Source organism: Filicampus tigris, chromosome 3 (assembly GCF_054856515.1).
Source record: "Filicampus tigris isolate MCC_2025a chromosome 3, RoL_Ftig_1.0, whole genome shotgun sequence".
NCBI classification, from domain to species: Eukaryota; Metazoa; Chordata; class Actinopteri; order Syngnathiformes; family Syngnathidae; genus Filicampus; species Filicampus tigris.
The window spans coordinates 11,873,991-11,895,703 of NC_141219.1; the positions used below are offsets into that span (position 1 = coordinate 11,873,991).

Sequence of the window (21,713 nt, forward strand, 5' to 3'; positions counted from 1 at the left end):
AAAATATCCGTCGGACAATAAGCGATCAATTAAAGACTGGGTTATTTTGAGATGTTAAGTTCTCTGCGGGCACCTAACACTGTTGACCTGCTGGCCAGCAGTTGTGTTGAGGATGGACTTTTTTTGTTTGTTTTTGAATTTAAACTAAAGATAACTGATTGATGTTGAATGATATCATTTATATTTAAATTTTGTGAAACTTTATTGACTGGAAAAAGCTTTGGGGAGTTTCAGTATTTATTTGTTGATGTTTTCAGTCAACTGCAAGCTCCCTGTACTTTCTGTTAGAATTTTTAATCAAAGATGTCAATCTTCTGAAAAGAAACTTGTTGGCAAAATGTTGTAAATCTGAAAAGCTGGTCAACAAATACTTCCTAAAAGAGACTTAAACGAAGCCAAGTGTTGGGAGTTTGTATTACTCAAAATCGTGACGCCAGTATTTTCACTTTAAGCGCAACCGTATCTTGGCTCTGAATTACCTGTAACAAAATACGGCCAAACTGGAACACTTGGCATCGCTGAGGAAAAATGACAAATATCGCTGCGTCTTACCGAGTCAGTTGTGAAACTTTTCTTCCGATGTGTCTATATGTCTGTATTACACTGGCCCCTGGTGGTGAAGTCACGCATAACAGAAGGAGCACAATGTAAGGCTGGAACAGATTCATGGCACTTCTCATCATTACGATGGGGAAGATGATTTGAGGTACTGGCGTTCCGAGTAACAAGCATAGACAAGGAACGAATCAAACTCATTAGCCAAGGCGCCACTGTAATACAAAACACAAAGCGCAACACTGTTCCTCGTGTGAGATCTCGGAGTTCAGCTACACAACACAAACTGCAGTCACACACAGGCTGAGGAGGATTTCTTTATGACACGCTCACTTGGCGCTCACTTGGCGAGAAAGACCTTACAAAGAGCCACTCGTCAGCTGACCTCCTGTTTATACTAACAGTATCACACGCAGAGCTCATAAACAGAGTTCGAATCCTCATCGGGCCACATCTGTGACTCTGTGTTCTCGCTCAATTAGCACTCTTCTCCTTTGCTTAACCTGCCGCTTCTCCAAACCATCTCCCCTCATTTCCTTAATGAGCCAGTTTGCATGCGCGGCACACTCGCAGAGGCTTCGTCTTATCCAAACACAGACGCCAATACATACGCAGACTAGAAGTACCCAGCGCACTCCTCACACTCCCCTCCTGCCGTCAATTTCCGGTAAACAGGGAAAGGCACGTCCGACTTGTGGACCATATCAATATCGTCCATAAAGGGGAGGGACGGAGGGAGGGCGATGCGCCCCGCCTCACAGGCTTCTTTTAGCACACCTCGTAAAGCTAAATGGTAGCTGAAGTGGATGAGAGACGTCAAGGTGTGTGTGGGAGGGCGTGGGCGGTGGTGGTAGAAGGAAAAGTGAGTTGTTAACATGATGGCAGGGGGTCGTAAAGAAACGAGATGTAGATCTACAGTATTTGTGTGACAGGGGCCTGTTTGGTGTGCTTGTGCGTGAGGTGTGTGTGGCTTTGACTGTAAAAACTCTAGCCCATGCTCAAACAAGATTTTTTTCCTTATATAAAAAAAAAAGTGACCCAAGATAAGTAATTTCAAAACTTTTTCCACCATTAATGCAGTCTCATTCCCAAATAAAGTTCAGTTCAACCCTCCAGGGTGACTAAGGTCCCTGGTCCAGGTGAGAAAAAAACAGCCCCAAAGCAAGATTCTGCCACCACCATGCTCGGCTGTAGGTATGGTGTTCTTTTTGGTGATGAGCAGTGTTGTGTTTTCAGTAAACTCACTTTTTGGAATTTGATTGGACCGGAGCACATTTTCCCCCATGCGTTTGGGAGATTTCTTTGAAAAGCAAGGTCGGAAAAGTCTGCCTCAAAATCAGAAATTCATTTGGAGTTAATCAGAGACACTTTAAATGGTGACGGGTAAGTGCTGACTCCCATTTAACATGCAGATAGAATGTGATTGATTAATTCTGAACACAGCTACATTCACAGCTCTTTGTGCACACACACATACATGATTTCAGTTATTATTACTTCTGTTTTTGAAAAGAAAAAAAAAACAATCGAGCTGTACAGTTGATAGGTCGGATTAATTGTTGAAAATGTTTTGCATGCACTTGGAAAACACCTTTTTCAAACATTTAAGTTATTACCTACATAATTAATCTTGGTTTAAAGCGGAAATCAACCCAAACATAATTTTTTCAAGAACATGCATTCTATGCAAGCCCACTAGTTGAAACACGGAATTCTGATTAATATTGCGTTTGTGGAATATGAGTTAAGCAGCAAAATCCACCCCTTTTTAGCCAATTCAGGGGGCGGCCATTTTGTCAATTCTGTCGACTAAAAATGACATCACAACTGCTCAATGCTCAGGTAACGACCAATCATGGCTCATCTTCAGAAAACAGGTGAGCTGTGGATGACATTTTCAGTCGACAGAAGTGACAAAATGGCCGCCCCCAGAGATGTATAAAAACGGGTGGATTAACTCTTATTCCACAAACGCAATATTTTTCAGAATGCCTTGTTTCAACTGGGCTTGCACAGAACACATTCTTGAAAAAAATACTGTATGTTTGGGTTGACTTCCTCCTTAAGCCTCATGCAACTACGTCTCACCACGCGGCATAGCCCAAATTTTCCACACTTCATACCTAAAAAAAATTCCAACTACACAGATTGTCCCACCCACAAAGATAGCAAGAGCTTCTACTGACGGAAGTGCTTTCTACTTCTATTATGTTGAAATGTTGTTCGTATGCTGTAGACATTCTACACTGCCCCCTATGGTTTTACAGAATACTAGCTATCAGTGGGGGCTAGCTGCACTGAGTATAAATGCGCCAAAAGTGGTCAGCCTGAATCCAAGCATCTCATTTCCATGCAGAAATAAATGTACATGCATCAAACATAAACAATGATTTAGCCTTCAGTTGATTGGACACTCTAAATTTTGATGAAGACATTTTAATAAACCTCCTGTGTTGGATCTCAGTATGTGTACCCAACGAAGCATCCGGTGAGATTATATGGGGTTTAATATAGAAGATGAAGTATGTTTGCTGCTATACTACGCCAGTTCAGCCAAATGTTAGTCAAAGAGGGGCATCGTTCTTGTGCACGTTTAAATATGCATGATGCGGTTAAGAGTGGAAAGGTCGACAACAGTTGATATCCTCTACCGGGGTGGTAAACAGACGCACTGCACCGTGGTCGAGCCTTTGACACACAAACGCACAAGGTTGTTGACATGCAAAGGTGTCGAGGAGTTGCTGTGATGATCAATAGAACACAGTGTTTGTGCACCTCTTGCCTTTTCCTCTCTTCAAATCCTTATTTTTTACCGAAAAAAAGCAGCATGGAAGCACAGAGCTTGCAATTAAAACAGGATTGTATTTAACTCAGGTAAAAAAAAAAAAAAAAAAAGCTTGGCTATGCTGTCTGGGCTTTGTATACTATAGCTGTCAGCACCATATGCCCGTGTGTGTCCCAGAGGCTGCATGCTCCGGTAGAAAATACAATGCAGACTGAGTCCGAGTCAGCGGCACCCCACAAGCAAGATCTTGGATGAGATAGGCAGATGAAATAGAAACAAGACAAAATGACAAGAGGCAGAGAGAACATGTAAAAGAACAAAATGCTTTCTTCCTAGTTGGGGAGTGTCTCATTTTTTCTCATTAGGAGCTCCGAGGATAAAAGGAGGCCTGATAGGCATGTATTTCTCTCGCTCGCTCCGCCTCTTTTCTCTCCCACTGTGCACACGCCACCTAATTAATTACACCTCATCATCATATTGCTATAACAACCACTGGCGGCTAATTAACAGCACGCCTCGATCGTGACCCCATATTCAAGGGCTGTGCAAGTGTTTGTGTGAAAGAGCGAGATGCGAGAAACACCCAGAAGGGGCGGAAAGGAAAGCAGCAAACTGGAGGCGGTGAGGACAGCGGAGGTAAGAAAAAAAAGCAACGTCGAAATGAGGATCTCTTTGAAGTGACAGACACAAAGCGGGGGGGTGGGGGGTGGGTCGCTGAGGGGGGGAAATGGCGAGGCTTATAGGAGCTAGATGGAGCACCGCCTCTCCACGCCATGCTGGACTGCAAGCAGCCCGCCTGGAGCCAGAGAGGCTGGTTCAGAGCCCCAACTAGGGGGCGTCACACCCCGGACGCGTCACTTCCAATCCCCCCTGAGCCTGCCTGAGCCTGGCCAGATTGCAACGCCAGGCTCCTATGGCCCCAAATACACTCATACTGATTTTATCATTGAGGAGGAAGGAGGGGGGGAATTGTTGAAGCGAAGCAAAGCCTAGAAAAACACAGAGCCTGCACAAGCTGCAAACCACGTAGACCACATGAAACACCCTCATGGCGCAACTGAGAGAGGGGGAAATGAAGAGCGAGAAACAGGGCGCGCTGGAGCCATAATTTGCTTAGTGGATGTGATTGGATTAGTGCTGGGGTCATATTATTCTTCACCCACGTCACACACACACACAGACACACTTCCCAAAGCCCAGTACCACAGTCTCAGCAATAATAGTGTTTGACTGTGCTTAAGCAGAATGATATACATTTATTTTCAGTGTCTGCTCAACAGCTTTTTCGAAGAGAATGACAACAGAAGGGTAAGAGAATGAAGCAGCTGAGATGGGGAAAAAAACAGAAATGCTGTACGGGAATTTGAAGGCCAAACGTTTTAAGTATGTTACACAAATCCGAACACACATGTACTGTATGCTAGCAAAACCCTAAATATGAAATGTATATTTTGCTATGTGGGATCAGAAGAGAAGATGTAATCAGAGTGCCTATTTAACACCTCTCAAACAGTATTGTGTTTTTGAATGATGTAATGTTTATTCATTTTAAATACATTGCTTGATCAGTCAGTCCCTAGTTATAACATTGTGACACAGAATTGTTAGCTTGTCTATGGAATTTTGCATCGTTAGAATTAAGATCAACACACATTATGCGAAAGCTATGTTGTTGATTTAAATGCCCAATATGTAAGTCTTTGGATTCTGTTTAGTTTGCCGGTAAACTGGGAGTGGCAATAAACAGCTTGCAGTCTCTTGACAAATTACATCTTGTTATGAAGTGAGCTGACTTCAGTGCCACAATACAGCACTCCTTCAACTTTTTCTCGCAACGCAAGGCACCGCTGCAACTATAATAACAGTTTTCCTAAAATGATCTTTTAATTCTGACCCTAGGGAATGCATTTGATTAATTTGACAACAACATGATGAAAAAAGGAACCTGGGAAAAAAAGTGAGAGTGAAAAAGAATCACCCGCCAGTGATCTACCAACAGAGTAGAAAGGCCATGTTCCCTGTCAACCGTTAACATGGCCACGACTGAATTATTAAAAGCACACTGTCACCTTGTGTGTGTGTGCATGTGCATGAGCATGCATGTGTGTGAATGTGTGTGCGTGTGTCAAACAAGGGGCTCGGTGTTGCCATCGTGTGGCTGCTGCAAATAAGACCTGGGTGCTCTGTTAAAAGCTGCTAAGCTCACACACAAACATTAATGCCCACAGTGTCACATGTTCATGAGCACACATACTGTGAGCATACTTAAGAAGACAAAAGGAAAAAGGCATTTGACACCTCTGACGTCGGTGGTGCATGAATCCTGGCGGATCCAAAATAGTTAGCAGTAGCAACTATAGTAGATTTGCTCCAGGGCTCCCCCTACAGGCACAGAGTGTATTTGAGGTTTAAGCCACTGAGGTAGATGGGAATCCACAGCAGTCACATGCATTTGTAACTGTTAATTAATCATTTATGTCTGTAAAACTGACAAAACTTGTTTCCGTTATCTTGTCTTGGGGCGGGTTGGGGAAGTAGAGGGCTGCCATTTTACAATGCAGTAAAGTTTGAATCAGCTCTGCACTCAACATTGGCTCACAAAACATGACAGGTGTGCTGGCTGGTCCACCAGTATAACAAACCATTGAAGTGGATGATCCAGGGTTACCATGGCAACGACAGACGCTACCCTTCCTATTACAAACCACCGTATAATCCAGATTATGAAGCTGCTGATCCCAGTTACCCAATATATTGTTACCGTCCACTGTAACGAAAGTCATATGACATAGGTTGTGATCCTGAGAGGGGGGTTGAGAGATGGAACATGAGAGATGGAACCAACCATTTTGATTTGAAGAGCAAGACAGGCAAGAAATAGCAAATAAAGGAAAAATGAAAGCTGTGGATGAATGTGGAGTAGTGCCGGTGGTAGGGGATTGGGGGGTGGGTGTGGGGGACGAAGGGAGTTAACAAGAGCATATGACAGTACGACCCGTGCCTTCCCCTGACAGGCTTTATTACAGTGCCACCTGCAGAGAGACAGCAAAAAGCACTTAGCCACGGCAGACAGAGGGGGGTAGGGCGGTTTGGGAAAGATGCGTGGAAGGAATAATTGACATTGCAGGGTATATGGAGGAAAGCCACAAAAAAGGAGGAGGAGGAGATACCACCATGATGGAAGGTGGTGAAAGCATATTAATTTGACGCCAGATTTGGGACTCTCAAGATTAATTTATTCGAAAATAAGGTTTTCATTCTGTAACTCAACCTCATATTAGAAGAGGGAGAAAAAAAGACATTGTGGAACGGGTCAATATCACGTTAAAGTGACTTTGGTGTCCTCATAACAATTGCTCCGTCATCATGGAAATGTCTTTCTTCAGTGGAGGCTGAAAAAGTGGGTGGCGGCAGAAAAAAAATGTACACTTATGTTTTGTCATTTTTATCCTGTTATGTGTGTAGTTTGATGTGGATGAAATGACGTCTACTCTGTCATTTCAGAAATTCAAAACAGATTTGCTAAACAGTAAACAGGCAACGTCCTTACCCAATAATGTTGCTAAATGATGGTCCACCAAGGGTTCCTGAAATGTTAACATTAGACAAAAGTGTCTACCCTGCCACTGTCGAACCTGTTATCAAACGCGCAAAATGTGCACAGTCTTAACTAACATTCATTTCCAACAGCAAAGCATCTACAATGCCAGTTCAATGGAAAATATCAACATTTTGGGGGCAAAAGAAGGATGTTTCAAAGGCACCTTAAAAGGTGACTCGAATGCTGCATTTGTGCTTGTTTGTCCGCCAATTTCTGTACACCTATACAAAATTTGGTGGAAATTCTATGTGTCATTTCTGCATAAAAGGTGCCCAATACACGTACCTTCTTGTTTTCTCATTTAGCAAAAGAATAATATCTGCTCCTTTAACACCACATATTTTAATTCTTGGACACTACAATGGATGGGTGCCTTCAATCCTTTCACTGACACTGCCCAGCTGTAAATAAAATGAGAAAGAAACATACAGTGGCGCCGAGTGTGCGGGCAGACAGGTCTAATCCTGCTTTGAACACCTGTTTCCTTGGCCTGTGAGGTCAAACTTGAGCGTCTAGAGGTCTTTACTAAGCGGTCATCTCAGGCTCGCTGCTCGAACCGGATCTCACCCCTTAACACTGGGCCGTGTCCTTGCACTGGGTGCCAACGCCAAAATATGTCGTCCCCTAATCCCTCTGTGTGTGTATATTATATATTCCATGCGTTAAATTGCTGAATTCTGTTTCTGTTCTAATCATTCAATGTCATGGTTTGCTGCAATTTATGCAGGCCATGAGGAGGAAATAATTAAGGAGATGAAATGAAGAGAGGTTCATTACTTCCTGAATGGTGGCGCTTCACATCTATTAGTGCTTTGTCCTGCTGATGTATTTGCTGATGGGCTTGAGCCAAGTAATGACGTGCTCTGCTGGCTGTGAATCTATAGGCCTCTCCCTAAATCTGCTGCTGCTGGCTCCCAGGCTGTGGATGGAAAACCACAGTCACTAAATCAAATCCATCCGCAGGAAAGAGGAGAGAGTGAGCGAGAGGGAATGGGGGGGGCGTGAAAGTGAGGAGGCTGAAGGGTCTGTTTCTTAGCCTGTTTGGAGAGAGGAATGTGTTGGAGAGTGGACAAATCAAGCAGGAGTGACTGCACAATGAGGTCAGTGTGACCAGAGGAGGCTGACTCACACGCAGACAAACAAACACTTTGAACGCACACACGCACACGCACACACACACACACACACGGAGTGAATGATTGAGTGAGGCCGTAACCCCGTGCCCACCCTGAGAGTGGCTAATAACTGTGGCGTGGTGCCAAACCCACTGTCTCCTGACTAATTCCCGGCCCCCCACGGCCGCCAGGACTGGCGCCACTCTGTAGAACAGGCCTCTGATTCTCCCCCAAAATCCTGTGATCATGACTGAATTAGTCGAAAACGATGGCTAAAGAAACACAGCCGTCCGTGGCTGATCTCGAGGCCCCCTGAAGAAAAGATGTTATGGAACTACAAAGAGGAATGCTGCAAATTCAGGGTTCCGTTATGTCAAAATAAAAAAGGATTGAAATGTTAGTTTAATTTTCACTTTTCCAGTCACAAGGAGTCACAATTCCCCAAATGTGTTTTTCACTGCCCACATATTTTATGCCGTCGCTATCAATGATGTGCCGTGAACATGAGGCAAATAACGCTTTCAGCGATGTCCTGCTTGGTCCAAGCAACAATAATGTCCAATGTACGTAGGTACAATGCAGCCAATTTATTGATCGAGAGAACTTCAAAAATGTGAGAAAAAAAAAAGAACTGCTGTCATCCATTTTGTTTACTATGTTGGGTTTTAGGGAGTTATACTTTGTCGTAATGCTATGATGAAACAGAGAGTAGATTTTTGGTGACAAGCACGTCGCTGATATTGTACAACCTAAAAGAAAAATCATAGCAAGGTTTTTGGAGTTTCCAGCCACGCCCACTGCGACTTATGATGACTACTGAGCTTAGCCTGGTGGCAACAAGAGGACAGTGAGGTAGCAACCTGCCAAGCCACTGTCTCGATGTACTGTACAGGCACTTGATCGGCTTTGTGGGAGCCGCGACAAGCTTGACAGTCTCTTGTGAGGTTCAGCCCTCCCTCCGTTGCGGGTGGGACACAAGAGAATAAAAGCGGAGCAGCAGAAGGGGTGTGAGCTAGCAGTGTCGTCCCTCCTCAAGCCCCCACTGCTTGTCGCTTGCCACCTCATTGCCTGCCAAGTCATCGTTTTATATCAACCACAAGACTTTCCTTGTGACATGTCTTCAATGGAGCTCATAACGCGACCATGTTAATCGCTGATAAAGGAACCAGAGTTCTCCTCCTAAAAGCAAATGTCAAATATCATGAAGTACACCCTGGCGGTGCGCCACACACCCACAGCGGGTAATTGCAATTGTATTGAACTGGTCAGCAGCCAGACTGGAAACACTGCCAAGTCCAGCTGTGATGTTGTCATCACAATACACCGAAAGGCTCATCTCATAACAATTATACCTACAGTTTGCGTTATGCAGAGACAAACACATGCCAAGGACACACAAACATGAATAAAGTGGAACCTCTAAATTAGCACAAGCCCTTTAGTACAGCTGTTTTATTGGATCAATGCAAGTGTACAAACGCTGTGGCCAGTGAGTGCAAACTGCACTGACCAGAAATTAAATGCACACAAGCACAACTTGACACCATAAGAGGGAGCATCCTCTGTTCGTGTGTGTGAACAGGTCCTTTTTTTCCACATGAGTAGAGGAAATGGAACGCGCCATATCCACGCGAGCCACAATACAACCAACATGATGGAGAGTACTTAAATAACGCATGAAAACGCAGCTCTCAAGCCCCGTGAGGCCACCGAGAGTCACGTCAAAGGGCTAGACTCCAACATTCATGTATGGGCTCACGCTGCGCCCTTTGTCACGACTCTTTAACCAAGTGTCAGAGACCAACTTGCGGTTTAGATGCTGGGTTAGCACGTGCGCGCGTGTTTGCCTGTGTGTAGATCGGTTCTGTAGTTGAGAGTGCTTTGGAAGACTTTCTGTAAACAACCGGGGGGCCCTCGTGGCTAAACAGAAAATAGCCTGAGAGAAAAACAGGGAGGAAGACTATGAATAGGCAGCAACGTTGATCTCGAGAGGCAGGTAGGGAAGGGATAAATAAGAGTGCTGGGATGGAGAGATAAAGAAGGAGGAGTGGGTGGAGAAATCATTAAATTTACAATTTAAATAGAAGAAGAAAAGGATGAAGCAGGTCTGGTGATAAGGTAGCATATAGGAACCTCAATAAGAGGAGACAGCAGCATAAACACATAAACACACAGAACCAGCGATGGCATCCCTCAGGGCGCACTCACGCATTCACATACACAGCTTTCTTTTTAGGCCACGCTACCGCCTTAGCATGAAATACTCATCTCTTATTTTCTATTCAATTGTATACTTCAAATTTCTCACAGCATTTGAAGGGGTTTCCAATCAAGCTCATGAAACCAAACCATCACCCTGCACAATCAGAAATCAGAATAAGTCATCAGTTAATGAGTCACTTGATGATGAACTGCGTGCATCACTCAGACACCTTTATAGACAATTATCAGCACGCAGTAATTGCTCCGTGCAGCTCGGGCGCCCACTGCTAGCACAGAAATGCCCTGACTTCTAACACAACTGAGAAATCGGGGGTATAAAATCAAAGCAGAGCGTTTTAAATCATTGCCGTTCATAAGGGCTTGACTCACTGGAACGTGGGCGGTCAACTGGCTCAGATGTCTCCGGCTCCGAGGTCAACGGGTGAGGAGTGCGGTCATCTACAGGTTGGGAGGTCTTGAAGTTCTCCTCCTCGCCGGCTCTCGTTGACGCCGACGTCACAGTGTCAGTCTGAAAGATAAAAGCAAAGGAAGGAGTGAAGCAGGCTGAGAAAAAGACACATCCTGTATTATATACTGTGTGTGTATATATATATATATATATATATATATATATATATATATATATATATATATATATATATATACATACATACATATATATAGCTTTAAGGGATACTTTATTAGCCTTTCCAGCTTCATTCAAGCAAACACTTCTTAATTTAGGTCTTCTGAGAACTTTTTGGTATCAGTCATAATTTACTAATCTTAAGAATCCAAAACTAAACTAGTTGTTGTTTTTTATAGGGAAGGGCAGCTTTAACCAGTCTTATGGCATTGATTGGACTTCTGATTAGCTCGATGCTGACAGCAATTAGCTCTTGGAGCAGAAGTTAGCCGAAGGATCCAGATACTTTTTCCGCCCTGCACTATGATTGTTTGCTTGTGGTGTTCAATAAAAGCATGATTGCTTGGGAGGTATTAGTTGAATCAGACTGTTGTTGTGACTGAAGATCAGATCATATTTTACATTTGAAGACCAACTTCACACAGGAATAGAAATCCAAAGGGCTACACCCTCATCAGGTCGCCAGTCAATCACAGTGCACGTGTAGAAACTGACAACCATTTGCTCTGACAATCACATTTTCACTGAGTGGGAACTGAATTGGACTCTCTCAATAAAATGGTGTGCTTTTCACTTACTGGTCAGGACAACTCCATTCTACAGAAAGTAAATGACAAACGGTTTTTTTTTCCACTCAGTATTACTCCAGAGGTGTCCTCCTTTTAATTAAAAGTGCACATTGACGCGAAAGAAAAAAAATAATGGGCTGCAGAATAAACAATTCCTGTGAAATGCCAAAACAGATGGTGGTGCAAAACAACATATTGGCCCTTAAAGATGAAGCGGAGTTGCCAAGATTTGATGATAACCTTACACCGTTGCTACCATTGCTCTCACATGACTCATCTACGGCCATCAATCTTGATATTTACAGTGTGTCATGTTGCACAACATGAGTGTCTTGTGGCCACGAAGTGCATGTGAGCTTCAGCTACAAAGGGACGGCATTAAAGGCTGATTCAGAATTGAGTGTTGATGAGTGCACATTCATGTTGAGTCTCAGTGGAAGAGGTGTGTCTAAGATGCAATGCACGAACCAGGAGGTGAAATGAGAAATATCAACCGAGGTAGTGCTAATTGAGGTTAATTCCACTGCTGAGCAATTCCTCTAATCGGAAAGGAGGACTCTGCTACTAATAGAGGATGCTGAACCGCAAAGAGAGTCTGCGGACAGCTTTCAGCCCTCAATGGATCAGACAGTATTAGTGCTTGAGTACCAATAAACAAGAACCTGCACACTTGTGCAGGTATTGATTATGTCTGTGTGCGTTGATGCCTATATCAACCAAGACAATCATGACCTCAGCTGAGCTGTCCCAAGTTATATCTCACCTGACCTGCTCAAAAACAAAATCAGGAAAAGGAAGACCGCTGCCAACGCCAAAATTATTAACAAAATTGGGGGGGGGCTCTCCCATATTTGTGTTTATGTAGCCATCTGTTGCTAGTGACCAGGCTACTTCCTGGTTAATGGAAGATGTTACTATTGGACTGTTCTATGCTACTGTGAAACAAATGGCAATAATAAATTGATATGGATTGAAAATTCAAAATTGAAAAAGGTGGTCGACTGGTTAGCACGTCCGCCTTGTTTCAGTAGAAAAGAAACTATGATCAGTAGAGCACACATTTTATAGCCAAACACTATCAGAAGCATTTACATCTTCAATGAAGTGGAAATCATTTATTTCCAACAGTCTTTTGTCTTAATTTCATAGCGTGTGTCTTGGCCGAGCGGCTTCCAGTCATTTTTGGGTTAATTTGTTTTTTTTGCCCAATCAGATTGCAGCTTTGATGTGTTGTCATGCACATATTATTTCGTCCAACTCTATGTACAGCTGAAGCTTGATTTACGATGGAGGACGATATCGGACCATGATTAAAAATTCACGTTCAACTTGCACTTTTCAAGAAGAAAACGGACTTTATGAGGCTAGTTCAACCAACACTGCTTTGCTGAGTGGCTTCTTTCAATCTGGATTTTTTTTTTTGCCGATCACGTTCAGAGTATACACAGACAATCAGGAGCATCTGTAAGTGTAACAAAAGAAGTGACCGAGGACAAGTGTCTGTGAATAATGTCCGCCGACACTTTTAATAGTCGTGATTTGATCCTATATGACGTAAGCACATCCTCGCTGTGCACACCAGGGACAAACACTTTCTTCAGAGCCGAGCTAATCGATAGCTGAGCGCCGTGCAGCATCCGCCATGCGACAACTGCAACATTAATTGACGGGGACGGACACGCTTGTTTGTGTGCGTGTCCCCGACAGGGGTGAACCCATCTACAAAGACTGGCAAAGGTCAAAACAAGAAATACACTCGAAGGAAGTCGATAAGTTAGTCAGCAAGGGTTGGGGAGAGATCAATGGCAAGTGGAGTTGTCAGGAGGCGCATGTTCACGGTTGCGTTGCCACCGGACACTCCATTAGGTAAACCTTTACAGTCCATTGTGAGCCAATACAAAAAAAAGCTTCATCATAAATTCAAGTAAATTTAACAATGTTTAGTGATTTTTGCAGCGATACAAAACTGATGGATGGATGAAAATGGGTGCTTTCGTCTGCTTGATTCGCTTAGGAGCGCATAACTGCATTGCACTAGAGCAGGGAGCGCTGTTACGTCTTTCTACCTTTACAGCTGGGAGAGCATATACAGTACGTCATTTTTTTTTTGTAACCAATTCTTAGTCAATGAAATGCACCAGAATATACACATGAAGGTGTCGCCCGCGGAGGATGTTCCGGAATTCTTTTGAGTCATAATGGCGGCCACCGTCGATCGCGGGAGCTCTGAAATAAGTGATGGTCGTGATATAGACGACGCTATCGACGGGTTTGTAACAAAATAGGGGATTGTAATTACCACTTGAATTGTTTAAATTAAAAATCGGGATTCTCTTGCACTGACACATTCTTTTTACATTTTTGATTTAAACTGTAAATAATGATAAACTCAGACCTGTGTGAAAGCCACATGTTTAAGATCTCAAATTCTTTTGGAATTACTTGTTTCGATCTGCTACAGGGGCTGAGATTATTTTGTAGGTGTTGAATTTCCGGAAAACTTCATGTTTTAGAGCATGATTCTAAAGTCGCCCTTAGGTTTTAGAGGGATGTTTCGCCAGGCACTTTAGGCCTTAATGGGTTAAAGGGTTATACTGTAACTACTGCAACATTGATGATAGTTTCGTTGTCCCCTCTAAGGAGTTTTGCATTGTGTGTTGTTTAAGCTAGCAGTCGTTCATAAGTTATGTTTGGTTAAATACTTATTGTGTATTCCTCTGTTTGATGTTTAAACTTCAAATGAACATGTCAATAAACACCTTCAAGCAAGCACTAGGCCTCTTTTTTTTTTTAAATAATTTTCCCTGTCTGCTGCTTATTGTGAAATTCCCTGTCACCATTTAGCGCTTGGAATTCAAGGTCAAAACAAATCATCCGAGAAATTTCTCGTAAAATATCATAAGTCAAGGTCATTAGTAAGTCGAGGTACCAGCGTAATTACACTTGCAAGAGCATTTAGTTACAGCTCCTGTACTAGACAAACATTACATGGTGTATACAAATTGTAAAATGAGTATTAAAAATACTTATGCATTGATATGGACTAAGAAATGAATACTTCCTAAAGTCTAGTGAAAAGGCAAATAAGTCAATTAAGCCAGCTGGATGAATGTTGTGTTACTTGGCATTAGAGAGGAGCAAAGCAGATGCTTGCCCATGTAAAAAATGTCATGGATTAACATTAGAGCATTGGGAATATATTCCTCCAGAGGGATACAGTGGCTCTCCCTTCGGGATTTGGGAAGTCGAGGCGGATGTCACCCACAGGACGTGACTGCCCTACCATGCCATGCCGACGTGCTGTTTGTGCAAACGTGCCAGCGTGTGCGGCTGGTGCATGTTTGTGTGCGGCTCCGCTGACATTTCATCAAACGTGCTTGACATTTCCAGGGGATTTAAAGATTTGATGCCTTCTGTGTTGGGCAAGTTGCGCGCTGCCCCCCTCGCAACACTGAGGGAGGCCGGCGGCAGCGTGCTTGGCCCGCGAGGCCTCGCCGCACATCATCTCGCTCACCCGTAGTGCCACCGCTGCGCTACACGCTGCCTGCCTTTTCGAAATGACTGGTTCACTGCTCGGTCTTTTCGTTTTCTATTTTCCCCCGGGCTGCTGAGTGTTTTTGCACGCCTCAACCCAGGCAGAAGAGCCCAGACCAGGAGATATGAGAGAAGGAAGCGGATATGGTGTGGGAGGCAAGGAAGTGTGAGTGAGAGATCTATTTCTCCAGCTACAGGCTAGTTAGTGGAGCGAACTGACACACAATGACATCTCTCTTCCACTGAACTGGACTGAAACGAGCTCGCTACACTTTGTCCTCTCTCTCTCTCTCTCTCTCTCTCTCTCTCTCTCTCTCTCTCTCTCTCTCTCTCTCTCTCTCTCTCTCTCTCTCTCTCTCTCTCTCTCTCTCTCTCTCTCTCTCTCTCTCTCTCTCTCTCTCTCGGCTGTCCCTCCATCGCTCTCATCTCTTCTCTCCATCAGCCCTACGGCTCCGATGTTGCTTTTTCTGCCTGGATGGACACTGCGGCAGTGCTGTCCTAGCCCAGGGCTCAGATTACACCTCACCACCCTATGTTGAACACACACATACATTCCTGATAAGCACACATGAACACATGAGGAGGCCCGAGGTCTGGCAGGGGTGAGTCAAGGGCAAAAGCATAGGAAGACAAACAAAAACAACCACACACTGTGACGCGGTACGGCAAATAAATGTTTATATAAGTGCACGCGTACGCTTTCTAGTGTATAAATTATGACAACTGTGCTGTATTTTTGACTCATCGATTATGAATGGCGGACCCTCCGGCTACAAAACGCTACAGCAAAATCAGACTTCAAATGGCTCAACACCGCTAAAGTGAAGCACGAAATAACACCTCTGATGCTTGACCATATGCCTCACATCAAACGGAAGCCTTTAAATGATGAACATCAGAGCAGCATCGCCACAACAAGTCCAGGCAAACATTACGACTGCTAATGACATTCAGATTTAATTAGCGGTACAATAAACGTTAGGCTCGTGAAAATCTTTGACAAGTTACCAGAGGTCAGGCAGTGTTGCTGTCAAAATGTTGCTTTGACCTCTGCTTTCACTCTTTGTACTCCTTAACAATGATACCAAAAACACGTGACTGAGTTACTTTTCCAAAATGTGTGCGCTTTCCAGTAATGACTCATCTCGAAGTTACTTTAACAAGTCATATAATCAGACTACAGTTACTCAGCATAATCACAAAACGTTACAATGTGATACTTAGATAATACATTTTTATGTTAAGCAAAGTTGTCATTATCTGCTAAAAGTAACTCTTAAAGTAGCTTGCAATCTAACTTAGTTACTTTTCAAATCAAATAATCAATAATGTAACTAAGTTACCTTTAAAAAGTAATCATTAAAGTAATTAAGTTACTTTTATAAGGTAACTGTGCCAAACTACTACTTAAGCAGAGGGCGGAGCTTAATGGAGAGTATGCAGTGTTGGGCATAGCACAATAAACATTTCTTTTCCTTTGTCCCCTGAGGTCAGGATGCGTGAGTGCAAGGGTTTCATTTGAATCAAACTTTATTGACCCCTGTAAGACACACAATTACGAGCTTAGAGGACTTGGACATATTTGTGGGTGTGTGTGTGTGTGTGTGTGTGTGTTTAAATACATCACAAGGAAGCAGCCTGATAAAGGAAGCAAGGCTGACCCTTTAAATTGAACAAAGTTCAGACACAACACACAAAATGTCTACAATATGTACAGACGGATAGCCACATACACACACACAACGCGCACACCGCCACACACACACAATTGGTGACAACTGCCGGGCTTCAGCGCCCCTCTTCCAGGTCTATTAGGGAGTCTAACAGGAAAAGGGTAAGTGCTATCGATTGGCCTTGTGGTCAGAGCAAAAACAAGCTGACTATTAGAGTGCCTTCTTTTGAGCTGAGCACACACGCGCACATGCACGCACGCACACACGCACACACACACACACACACATAGGATTTGATTTTTTTGTTGCAAAGTCATACTTGTAGAGAGAAAGAGCAAATTCATATGTACTGCGTTATAGCTTACTGTTACAAAGTAGCTAAAATCATCTTTCGCAATTGAAATGAATGGAAACACCATTAATACGTTCCTGCCTTCCCCGCAAAAAACATTTTTTCTTTGCAATGTGTTTTCCATAAGGAAAATTTACCTCTATTTTTACTTCAGAGTAATCAAATAATTAATCGGATGCAAACAATGAAACAGTTTGTGCATCATGATTAATTGCTTACAACTCCCTCTGGTGTCCGCGATTTGGCCACCGGAGGGCAGTATAACACAGTCATGAAGCCACAAAAAAAGCAGACTTTCACAACTACAATCAACGACTTAGTAAACTGCAATAATCTGTCATTTTTTGCAGAGCATAAAGAAAATATACTTGTAAGTAGTGGTATATTGTCTTGCTACATATGTTGCTTCACCATTTGTGTTCAAGTGTTTGCGTAAAGGTTTAAAGCAACTATCAATGCTAATCATGAGCATAATTATGGCTTTTTGCATTGTTTGTTAGCCCTAAAGGGTAGTGGAAGTGAAGTTTTGTGGTTGTTTTAAAAACAAAAGGTCGAATTCTCTTTGTTTTATGTTTAGCATGAGCATAATACTATGCGGCTTAGGCTTGCACATGCACATGTACTGTAGCTACTAAAGCTTGTAAAAAAGATACTAGAGTCTTGAAGCTCCTCTCCTCTGGGCGGCACTGCAAAACATACCATTTTCATCTTTTCACGATAATTTGTATATTTATCTTTCTTTTTTTTTGGTTTATTCCCAGTGCACATAAAGTCCATAAAGGTAAGCTTGAAGTCCTAATCGTTAATGGAGATTTTGAGCCACAAGGCATTCTCTCTGTGACCACTGACCTCACAAGTGTTCTACGCTCATTCCAAAGTCTTGAAAAAAGTCATCCCGGTAGAGTAGAGGTTGCAGAGTTGCCATTATTTCCCCTTGCTTTCAATTTAATGGCCAAGTGTCCCTATATTTTTGTCCATCCAGTGCATCTATCCAAAGGTGCACTTTTCTACAGAAAAAGATCTTTTTTCGCTTTTTGTGGAGGCATTACCGCACAATCTGAGCAGCGTGAATGGCTGGGGTCAGCCAAAAAATACAGCTTTGCTCATATATCTGTTGTCAGGCCGGAAAAATGTATACAGTGTGTAATATATTGAGCAGAGCACAGCAGAACAACTGTATCCTCCAGGGGGAGAGCAGTAAAGATAGAGGGAGGCATACATAAATATGGAGGGAGAGAGAGCACAACACAAAGGGCTGTTTTCTGCTGGGTTCGTAAAGTGTGTCCAGGGGGCACACACACACATAGGCGCACTCACACAACCTGTCATTAGTAGCAGCTTCCTGCAGATGCAACATCTTGTGCGTGTGTACCTTTGAGTTGAGGTTTTATGTTTGAGACAAAAGCATGTGTTGTCTTCTCTGATGTCGACCGCAATCCGGATCACAACCTGACACAATCAACACTTGTGTGATGAGCTCAAAGCCCCCCTGCCCCCCTCCACCCCTTCCTCCTTTCCACTACGCACCCCCCCCCCCCCCCCCAGTAGCTTCCTCTGACACCGACACACACATTTAGCCACGGCCGTCTGTCTACCAGCTGCCACTTTGCGGCCATTCATCAGAGCTATGATTAGCCAGCGGAGGAATGTCGTGTAGCTACAGACGACTCCTCACCCCCGACCCCGACCTCTCACCTTCGGGCGACCCCGGCCGACCCGAGCTGCGGCAGCTGCTTTTACGCTGCGGCCGACACACTCCATTTGCTCTGACACCTGCTTTTTACACACACTTTGAAATACGCACGCGCGCACACAAAGGTGCACACGATAGAAGGGGGAGCAAAGCAAGATTTAGAACTGGTACTTGCATGCGCTGGCACAAACACAAAAGGCCTTTACACATGCTAATGTAGTGAGGTGGCCCTTTTATGAGATTACACAGTCATTACAGAGAGCGGGGTCGTGAGGGGCACCTGTAGCTCGGTGCCTCCGCAGCCTGCATGTATAAGCGCGTGTGTGCACAAGAATAAAGGATCATGCCGCACAGTGAACGTATCATATCAACAGTTAAAGAGCCAATAGCGGCATTCGGTGGACACTGCGCATATGTCCTGTGTGCAATAAGACACTCTTTGTGTAAGCAACTACTCCGTGCGTGTGCGTGCGCGTGCGCATGTGTATGGGCCCCGGGCCGACTCTGACAGCTCCGTGCTAGCCATCTGCTGGCAGTCACACCAGGAGAAAGCAACCGCAGCCAAACAATGGAGAGCAATGGCAGGCCAGGATTTGTGGAGAGTTTAATGTGTGTGTGTGTGTAGGGGGGGGGGGGATTGTTATATATGCATTTTCAAAGATCCAAATCAGCCCCGCTCTATGAGCATGTGGGTAGGGGCGTGGTGGTTGTTGATAGGCTGCTTCTGTTGCCAAGCGATAGATTAACAAGACCAAATGGCCATCTGAGGTGGACCGACAGCATTGAGAGAATGTTAGCCCGGGCTGCTGTCGTTTTGAGTTTGTGTATTAAGGGCACATTTGCCAGCATGCTATGTGTGGGTTTGTCTCTAGAGTTCTCTGAGTGCAAGGAGAATGCCGTGGTGGATGTAAACAGATGGTCAGGTGTTGGTAGGAAGCTGGCTGGCTGCATTTGACGCCAGTCTGACAGCAAGCATCATCCAGCTGGGAAGAGGCCGGCGGCGAGTCCTTAAAACCCGGCCAGGTGGGCAGTAATCAAGCTTGAGTCGCAGGATGCTAGTTTATCATTCTATTAGAATATTTTGCCAAATAAATGTAGTCAAATGAATGGAAATACACCATCCTCACTAAGAAAACAACAATAATTGTTGTTACTGGGTAAAAAAAAAAAACACTCCGTAATATTGTACTTTATAAAACATAATGTCATAATTCTAAATAGAATTTAAAAAAATCATATTTAAAAAAAAAAAATCTCACACCGTTAAGTGACTGGCGGTTGTGCTGCTCCTTCTGCACGCAGTGGACAAAGAATATATGACTGTGAGTACTATTACTCTCAATGCATTGTATGAAGGGTTGAAGTACCGCAACATAGAACTATTTAGCTTTATCATTAATATATCAGACTGAAAGACGATATGCCTGTTTAAATACACACAGTGTAATTCTCTTTGTTTTATGTTTAGTTTGACAGTAAACTTCAACTGGCTGTAGTAATGAACATCTTGACGCCTTTTTTTTTTTTGACCAGTCTGTATTTGTAATGGTCATTAAATAAGCTTGTGTTGCTATTGCATGACAGCTCTATGTTCTGCTGGGCCACCTCCCGCTATGTCTCATCTGTGTGTGTGAGGAGAAGCTGGGGGCCCCGGCTGATCCTCGCAACAGCGTCAAAGCTGGCACGGCCCGCCTGCTAGTGCACAAATAGGGCATACACCTATTTACACAGCCACAGACTGAATGGCAGGCATTGTCTGGGTGAGAATGCAACACTTAAGCCCCTGATTAAGGCAGAACAAAAGCCCGAGGGGCAAGAGTGATGGATGTGTGGAGCGAGACAACAGAGAGAGGGAGAGGCAATAGATGAAGATGTTTGGAGCAGTGGAAAGGGTTTCTGGAGAGGATTTGGAAACTCATCCACTTTTACTGAGGGACAAAGAAGTGAGGAGCATGAGGAGAGAGGAGGAGGGATGCAAAAAAAAAAAAAAAAAAAGACCAGAGGGCAGGAAGTAGGATTGGTACCTGCATGAAACAAGGAGAGAGGGGGAGGAGCCAGGGAGGTAGAGATGAGGATGAGCAGATCACAAAAAAAGTCAGAAAAAGTGTGGAAAGGTTCTGCGTCCCCAAGCAGTACAACAACGAGGTATATAGACAGCTAGCGCCCTCTAATGGTCGTTTTTCACAATCAATGTGGCCTCCATTCTGCCCCCTCATGACCTGGGAGCTAATGGCAGAAAACCATTGAAGCAAATCATTACTAAACTGGAAATGGATTTTAAAAAACTGTTTTTAAAGGATACTTCCATGATTAAATGGATTTAAGTGGACGATGTATCTAAAATTTATGCACAGCAGCGCCTACTTTTTTAGGGGCACAAACAGAACATGTATGACAAGTGGTGAGCAACTCCCTTAGTGTGTGCGTATCCTAGCAACAAGGCAGATAGTAGCAGTGTGGTGAGCAGCTGGCAGAATGGGACACGCAGGCCATGGTGATTTTTTTTTTTTTTAACTCTATGTGTGTACGTGTGTGTTTTGCATTAAACGAGTTTTGAGGGGTTTATGTGTCGATGTGTACGCCCACATCCCAGGCACCCATGCATGCTGAAACACTCATCAGTGTGTCGAGCTGCCAATTATAACCGCTAACAAACAGCTGCATAACATCACATGATCATGTCCATCAGGAAGCATAATTAGAAAAAAAGACATACACACAAACACACACACACACACACACACATACAAAGGCTGAGGCAATCTGACTCTGAGACAAATGAAATGAGGGTTGTAATGCAATAAAGTGGTGCCTTGACTTACAAGTGTAATTTCTTCCATAAACATGTGACTCAAAACAGCTAGTATCTCAAATCAACTTTCCCTTGTGAAATAAATGGAAATGCCTTAAATCGGTTTCAACGTCCCAAAAAGCACCAACAAAAACCGTTTGTACTCTTTTTTTTTTTTTTTAAATAGCACTCAATAG

At 43.7% G+C, this 21,713-nt stretch overlaps 1 protein-coding gene across 1 annotated transcript in view; it reads right to left on the bottom strand.

Annotated features, from left to right (window-relative positions):
- Positions 1–21,713, bottom strand: part of gse1b (Gse1 coiled-coil protein b) — a 161,301-nt gene that overhangs the window by 105,267 nt on the left and 34,321 nt on the right. Inside the window, exon 2 of the mRNA XM_086025544.1 lies at positions 10,649–10,787. Within this exon, the coding sequence (XP_085881670.1) occupies positions 10,649–10,787 (139 nt within the window). The remainder of the gene's footprint in view (positions 1–10,648; positions 10,788–21,713) is intronic.